Raw genomic sequence first — 8,603 nt, forward strand, 5'->3', positions numbered from 1 at the left:
TGGCGAGTGCTGGCGAGCTGGCAAACACTACTCTTTGGAAAGGCAGGGCTGCGCTGGAGAGCGTTGGCGATCGGGAGATCGCTGGAGCATTGGAGGGGGCTCAGGATGAGAAGGAGAAGGCTAGCGGTCAGGCGAACGTCAAAGTGCTGGAGAGCGCTGACTCACTGGAGAGTGAAGACATTCTGAAAAACGTTTTAAGTGCAGGCTGGCGCTGAGGGGCTATTGGAGAGCACTGGTGCACTGTAGGGTGCTGGCAAGCTGGAGAGCATTGGCGCTCAGCTGAACACTTAGGTAGAACATCCGAGGATCTACAGGGGACAGGAACATTGACGGCAAGTCAGGAGGTCGGCTGGAATGTCGAACTGGAAGAGAGATGTGCCCTATGGAAGGGCAAGCATCCACCAATGGCGATCGCGAACGATACGCAGAAGAGTCTAGGGCTGAAGTCCGAGGACTAGCTGCAGCGTCATCAGGAGAAGGACCAGGAAAGGGCGAAGGTCGAGGGTCAGAAGATGACTGAAGCTGTGGCTCCTCTGTGGGGGACGGCACCGAAGACGAGGCTGAAGAGCAACCTTTAAGGCAAAGCGGAGGGCGAGCTCTGCGACGTGGGATCAGCAAGCTGACCTTGAGCAGCAGTCCTCCGAAGAGGAGTCTCTATGAGAGAACTCACCCGACGGGAGAACCACTCCAATGAGAGACAGACAATGGATTTAGTTTCCCTCTCGAAAAATGAACAGAACAGGAGAAATGTAGTCGTCAGCAACAGCAGGAGAGTCTAAGAGGGTCAAGGCGTCGACAGCGGCCATAGAAGACGCCTCTGACACCACAACATCGACAAAAATAAGAGGATCCACCTCCGAAGTCAATGACGTATCACACTCGCACTGCGGAGGATAAGTTGCAGCAAGGAGCCCTTGAAGGGTGGACCTGTGAGCCACAAGGACGACCGCACCTGTAACACAGAACCAATAGACAAGGCCTTACCTGAGGGAAGAGGTGGGGCCACTTCGCTAGGGGAAACAACACCATCTCTCAAGGACAAGGGTTGGCAAAAATTAAAGTCTACACTACTGCTCAACGGTCTCTAAGAAGAGGCCGAACGAGTAGGAGCTACGGAGGAAGATCGGGAGGCAGAAGGCGAGATCTTGTGTTTTTTTCCCTTCACACAAAGGAACCTTCGAAAGAGAAATATCCCGCTTTGACTTCTTCCGTCCTCGCCAAAATCTTTCCCACTAATTACACTTATTACCACAATCACACTGTTGACCTCTGCAGGTGGGAGAAAGGGTGTGGCAGTCAATGTCCATGGCCGACATGAAGGTCTGGCAGGGTTGACTTTCAAGTCCAGGGCAAGTACGCATGGACGCAGAAGTCAACAAAAACACACACTATTAAAGAGAAAGGCATTAATGGCAGTACAAAATATAACTTGGTGATGATGAAGAACGGCAACAACCCTTCACCATCATCCCAGCCAGAAGCAAAAATCTAAGTAGATGCTCAGCCCATTGTGTGAGTAAGCAGGGTAACCAGCTACCCACGACCCTTATGCTAACTGGACATGATTACTGCTCTGTACCATAAATACAATCAATATACCGTAAACTTGGTTAATAATATCAGATATTTAATTTTGTAAACTCACATTAATACTGAAACCAGTAGAATTTATTCTTAAATAAATTGGGTGATGGATTTTACCCAGACAACCGAGCCCTGGGACTTGGAATATTACTCTGCAAAAATATCTTAAAATTCTAATTTAATTCTTGTGAAACCTGAATACAGCACTGTACTAAGGCGGCTATAAAATCATTTGATGAGAAACTCTCTCCAGAAAGACCAATTAAGATTGAAATGTTTGAGAAGAGCAATTGTGGAAATGAAAGAGAAACCAAATATTTAGATATTTTAATGAAGATTCTCCCCTCAAGGACAATCCAATGAAAATTATTTAACCTGAACTAATCACCAAGACCATAAAAGAGATTACATCAACAAAATCACAAAAATCTTAATAGTGATACTTTTCTACATTATTACTATACCTATATTCAACAACCAAAAAAAAGCTATCTCTGTACCAGAGTACTTTGTAAATAATTGTATGGCTTCATATTCCAATACGAACAGACTGAATTTTAATTCTTCCTTCCTGCTAACTTTCATAACTTCACTACAGTAAAAGAAGCAGGTAGAATCACCCGGTATTACTTTAAAAAAAAGAGAATATGTCACCAGCATTCTTTCAAAAGGCTTAATGCTGTATATTATTCTGTAAGCTCTATTTAGGCTGTGACCAAGCCAATCAACTACTGCCCCTGCAACTGAATAAGCAGATATTTACAAGTTCAAACTTGGTACAAATGTTTCATTTCCTAGTTTTCATAATGCTTATTTAATCAACATTATCTATCTTAAAATAATCTTATTTTTCATTTCTCTTATATAGTTTATTCTTTACATTCCCATTTCTTTACTGTACCAGGCTGTCACCTATTTGGTCCCTTCGGCTAGTGGCAATTTGCTTTTCCACCTTGGCTTCTAATAGCAAGAAATATGTTAATATGACAAATTTGAAAATAATTTGTATTTTTCCTAACTATACAAACCTGGAGCTCTTTACAGTGGAGATGCATTTGGCAACAGCTGGAACTAGCTGTAAAACTTTTAGCAATGTGTACTACCCTACGCTAGTTAGCAAGGGGAGAGCAAGAGTCGGACCAACCACCCTGCTCACGCCAGCAATTGTAACTGAATGTCACTTTGCAATGGCGGCGGGACTTCCTAGAGGAAGGTGGTGGCGAGACCAATATGTGTTAAGAGCTCCAGAATTGTATACATAAGGAAAATGCCAATTATTTCCAAATTTGCCATTTGTTACGGCACTTTATTCAAACCCCTACGATCTTTACAGTGGAGACTCACTATTTGGTGGGTGTAAGTCCAAAAAAACTAACTGGCTAGTGCCTGACCTGGGGTGCTACTCTGTCCTTCGCACGAGCTATTTGGAGGCAACATGTCACCTAGCCAACACTGAGAGCTAATGGCCTGGGCAATCATGCGGAGGGGTAAGAACTCTCACATCTATAATCTTTGCTGTATTTTCTTCTTTATTCCATATCATAATATCAGGTCTTATAGCACCTCCTTCTATATCTCTTCCTGTTAGCATTATCTTATCATAAAAGATGGTAATGCATCTGTTAGAGATAACTGGATTAGGTTCATGCTCCCATATCGCATCTTTTACTTCAATTTTTTATTCTTTACATTTTTCCCATGTATATATTTAAAGATCTTATTGTGGCGAGCTGTGTGGTGATCATCTACAAGTAGGGTCTGACAGGCTGAAACCAGATGACCAACACTCTCAACTGCTGCATAACAAAACCTACACTGGTCGTTTCCTGATATGCCCGTCATTTTCTTGAAACCATTTGTTAAGAGGCCTTGGGCTTGTGCTCCTAATATCATCCTTTCTCCATCAAAAACTAAATTTCCATTCTTTATCCATCCGAGTGACTCTTCTTTGTATCTGTAACCTATTCCAAGTTCTTCTTGGAATCTTCCTGCTCTTCCATGGTGTTTCCACCTTTCCATTCTAAGTTTTTCCTCTCTAGAGCTGAAATTCTGCCTGCTCTTCCTGGCTATCATTGCGGATGGGGTCTGTTCAGTGCCCTTTGTTTCTTCTAGCAATTCTGCGAGTTTTTAGCCTGATTTGTTATTGATGTTAGCGAGCTCAGGGCTTTATTATGATCTTTGGCAACCTTCTTGATGTTTCCATCCTCAGAGCCTTTTAAGTATTAACCTATACTTAGTATTGCTGCTCTGTAGGCTTGATTGATTTCGATTAAGCCTAGTCCACCTTCTCTGTGTGGGAGGTATATTCTGTCCATACACTGGTTTCTATATGTGACTTTGTGCAGGGTGAGAATCTTTCTGGTCTTAACATCTTTCTTATCTATTTCACCTTCTGGCCAGTCTACAATACCAAAACCAAAGGTCACCTCTGGTATCGCGAGCTGATTTATGGCAGTGATCTTATTCTTTGGTGGTAATTCTGACTTACAGATCTTCTTTAGGCAGCTGATGTACTCTTTCTTAATCTTTTCTCTCGTATTGCTGGCAGCAATTTTCTCAGGTGGTAAATCAGAATCTCTAATTTTTCCCTTGAATACTTGGTTTCTACGTCTGCCCCGCCCCTCATACCTTGAGTAGGTGAAGCAAAAGAGGAGTACTTTCTTCTCCGCAAGGGACCAATTAACACTTTGAACTAGTCTTGTTTTCTTTTTGGTTCCTTCCCTTGATGGTTGCTGGGGTCCAGGCTTAGGACTCTGCCAATCTGGTAGGGATCACTGTGTGAACTATTAAATGTCCAGCGAGTCTGTATTTTGTACTAAATACTTTGCTATAGATATCTCACTTGTATGGCTTCTCTCCCGTGTGAACTCTTAAATGTACAACGAGACCTATTGACGTAGTAAATACCTTGCTACAGACATAGCACATGTTTGACTTCTCTCTCGAGTGAATTCTTAAATGTACAGTGAGACTTTGTTTCACAGTAAATGTTTTGCTACAGACATCGCACATGTATGGTTTCTCTCTCGTGTGAATTCTTAAATGTTCAGTGAGACTTTGTTTTGTAGTAAATGTTTTGCTACAGACATTGCACTTGTAAGGCTTATCTCCTGTGTGAATTCTTAAATGTTTATTGAGACTTTGTTTTATGGTAAATGCTTTGCTACAGACATTGCACTTATATGGCTTCTCTCCCGTGTGAATTCTTATATGTCCAATGAGATTTTCTTTTAAAGTAAATGTTTTGCTACATACATCGCACTTGTACGGTCTCTCTCCCGTGTGAATTCTCAAATGTGCAGTGAGAATGTGTTTCCTACTAAATGTTTTGCTACACACATCGCACTTGTATGGCTTCTCTCCCGTGTGATTTCTTAAATGTGCAGTGAGACTTTGTCTCATAGTAAATGTTTTGCTACACACATCGCACTTGTATGGCTTCTCTCCCGTGTGAATTCTTGTGTGTTCAGTGAGATATGTTCCCGTAGTAAATTCTTTGTTACAGACATCGCACTTGTATGGCTTCTCTCTCGTGTGAATTTTTAAATGTGCAGTGAGAATTTGTTTTGTAGCAAATGTTTTTCCACACGCATAGCAATTGTATGGCTTCTCTTCCATGTGAATTCTTATATGTACAGTGAGACTTTGTCTTGTAGTAAATGTTTTGCTACAGACATCGCAATTGTATGGCTTCTCTCCCGTGTGAATTCTTAAATGTTGAACAAGACTTTCTTTTACATTAAATGTTTTGCTACAGACATTACATTTGTATGGCCTCTCTCCCGTGTGAATTCTTAAATGTACATTGAGATGTGCTTTTGTAGTAAATGTTTTGCTACATACATTGCATTTGTATGGATTCCCTTCCATGTGAATTCTTAAATGTGTAGTGAGATTTTGTTTTGAAGTAAATGTTTTGCTACAGATATTACACTTGTATGGCTTCTCTCCTGTGTGAACTCTTAAATGTCTAGTGAGAAGTTGTTTTGAAGTAAATGCTTTGCTACAAACATTACATTTGTATGGCTTCTCTCCCGTGTGAATTCTTAAATGTTCAATGAGACCTCCTTTTACATTAAATGCTTTGCTACAGACATTACATTTGTATGGCCTCTCTCCCGTGTGAATTCTTAAATGTACAGTGAGACGTGCTTTTGTAGTAAATGTTTTGCTACAGACATTGCATTTGTATGGATTCCCTTCCATGTGAATTCTTAAATGTGTAGTGAGATTATATTTTGAAGTAAATGTTTTGCTACAAACGTTACATTTATATGGCTTCTCTTCCAGGTGAATTCCTAAATGTCCAGTAAGAAGTTTTTTCGTAGTAAATGCTTTACTACAAACATTACATGTGTATGGCTTCTCGCCCGTGTGAATTCTTAAATGTAAAGTAAGACAATATCTATCACGAAACGATTTCCCACATTCAGTGCATGTGAATCGCTTTCTAGCTAGAGCATTGGAGTTAACATTACCAAATATCCTTTTTTTTATCTGCTGCTCATTTATTTGATTCACCTCTTGATTCAAAACATCTTTCTCTAATAATTCTTTTCCAATGATTACACATGAAGGTCTTCGCTTTTCTTTTCCTTTATCCTCTTCCATAACTGTCCTTAAGTAAGTGTCTACACTACCCTCATTGTCGACGTCCCCTTTACAACTTACTGAACCGTTTTCACTCACTGATGCATCGTACTCGTAGGAATTTTTGAAGTTGCTTTCGCTAGAATCAAATATTTCTGGTTCTACTTTGACTTCCATTTTTGGATCCAAGAAAAGAGCGCCATCATTAAAGAGAGCAACACTGACCGCCGTATCATTATTTTCTGGATCGACTGCAGGTAAAACTGGATCTTCAATTTCAATTTTCATCGGAAATTCAAAAGGTGGTTTAGAATTCATCATCCTCTCCCTATCAAATGATGACACACCCCTTGATAATAATTTCAATAGACTTCAAAGAGAAAATTAACACTGAACTCAGACATCATACTGTACAACCAAAACTTCCAACATAACCCTTTCTTTTCCAGTCTTACGTCTCTTGCATATAACTTCAGTAGCTTACACGCTTTAGCAGCAAGAGATGGATGATTCCTTCCTTTGAGATGAAAAGTCTGGAAGAATAAAAAATTACTATCAGTTGGAGAAGACCAAAGCACATTGAAAATAATGGAGTTTTCTAAAATTAAATGATAAATTCATAAAGTAATATAATTTGCATTTTTCCTAAATATACAAACCACAGACATTGATCTGTGTTCTATCTGTTCTTGTTACACATTTCAGGCATCTAAAAATCTCACATCCTATGTAGATTCTATAATCCACTGCATCTCCTGTGAAATTATTGGTTTCATTCTTTAAACAGTTTTCCCCTTGCTCTTCAAAAAGACAAAGAGTTTCACCCATTGTCTTATTTCCTCTACTGTACTTCCTCTCCAGTCACCATCAAAATTGTCTTGCTAATACTGCTATGCACCTCTCAGCCTTCCTCAGAATTATGAACAGCAAAAGGATTTATAGTAATCTTGCACTGACAGGAACATTTACCACAAACTCTTCCGTATCACTCCCTCTGTCTTTGCTCTGGTTCTACTGTTATGGCAAAGTAACATTACTAACATGATAAGTTTTTTCTTTCTGGTTGCCTTTATGTTTTCCAGTGCCTTCTTAAGACCAACAGATACCCTCTATCCCTGTGAAGATGGACAAGAAATTCTGCAATTTTAGGCTAAGAGGGTCTGGAAGAAGAATGATCTTTCACCCGGCACCATCGCCAAAAAAACTGTCCATTTGACCTGATAAACTTGACGAGTAGAGCATCACATGGCTTAGGCTAACTAGACGAAAAGCCTTCTTACCTTGAGAACCTCCTAAAAGGCTCCAAGCATGAATACGAAGCATGTGGACCCCTTGATGAAAACAACGAAAGTGGGGCTGTTTGAGTAGATCTGGTCTCTCTAGCATTCAGACAGGAGGCTCAGCTGGGACCTCAAGAAGGTCTGGGAACCAGTCCTTCCAAGGCCAGAAGAGAGCGATGAGAGCCAAAGCAAGATGACTGGTTTCCCTCGCCTTGTTAAGAGCAGCCCAGATCAGAGAGAAGAGGGGAGGTGTACACCTGAAGACTTCTTAATCTTATAAGTGGGCATATGTTCCCATGCACTGGGGATATTTGAGCAAAGGGAAAACAACTTGGCAACAAAAGTTCATTCCTATGACATGGAATAAGAATTGAAAAACAATACTAAACTGAAAAATGATCTGAAAAAAAAAGCCGGCCACTAATTGGGCACATCTATATCAATACAAAAACACAAGTAACTGTTTTTTTTTAAGACACACACACACCTGAAAATAAGATATGATATATAAAAGTCCTTTTTCAAAATACAGTCCCATTAGGTTTATGGTGCAAATTTCTTAGCAATTAACACTAAGAAAGAGCCTTTTTGGTCAAGGTCAAAGTATTCAAACAAAGTTCCAAGTTTGTGACATAAGAAAGTTTCAAGCTTGTGATGCAAGAAAGTTCCAAGCTTGTGATATAAGAAAGCTTTAAGCTTGGAACATCAGAAAGTTCCAAGCTTGTGACATAAGAAAGCTTCAAGCTTGTGATATAAGAAAATTCCAAGCTTGTGATATAAGAAAATTCCAAGCTTGTGACATAAGAAACCTTCGAGCGTGTCACATTAGAAAGCTTCAAGCTTAAAGGAGAAGTATGCAACACTGTGGCTCATTATCTACAAAGCGAGTCAGCAGAGTTTGGACATTGACAACCCTTAACTTTGACTGCTGCTGAACTCTTTCTATGCCACTTCATGGTCACTTATTTCTGGGGACGTTTATGTGGAACACTACCCATGGAAAATCTGTCAATATATATGAGGCAATTATATTATGATGGGAAAACGACTGTCAGTGATAAGAATAATAATGAGATAGCAATAATATATGATAAATGGCATCCAGCCTTTAGCCTATGTTAATGAATGCTATGCAATCGTTCTCTGTGG

General features: G+C 40.1%; 1 protein-coding gene across 1 annotated transcript; it reads right to left on the reverse strand.

Annotated features, from left to right (window-relative positions):
• Positions 1–1,948: 1,948 nt before the first annotated feature.
• On the reverse strand, positions 1,949–6,956 carry LOC137654626 (zinc finger protein 665-like). The gene has a single exon (XM_068388425.1). It carries the CDS (start codon positions 6,493–6,495, stop codon positions 4,423–4,425), a length of 2,073 nt encoding a protein of 690 aa, XP_068244526.1. The 5' UTR covers positions 6,496–6,956; the 3' UTR covers positions 1,949–4,422.
• Between the last annotated feature and the right edge of the window lie 1,647 nt (positions 6,957–8,603).

The sequence above is a fragment of the Palaemon carinicauda genome, chromosome 15 (genome assembly GCF_036898095.1).
Source record: "Palaemon carinicauda isolate YSFRI2023 chromosome 15, ASM3689809v2, whole genome shotgun sequence".
Classification (NCBI taxonomy): domain Eukaryota; kingdom Metazoa; phylum Arthropoda; class Malacostraca; order Decapoda; family Palaemonidae; genus Palaemon; species Palaemon carinicauda.

Bases quoted from the DNA above. Each gene is read 5' to 3' on its own strand.
- LOC137654626 (XM_068388425.1), bottom strand. From the start codon at position 6,495: ATGATGAATTCTAAACCACCTTTTGAATTTCCGATGAAAATTGAAATT.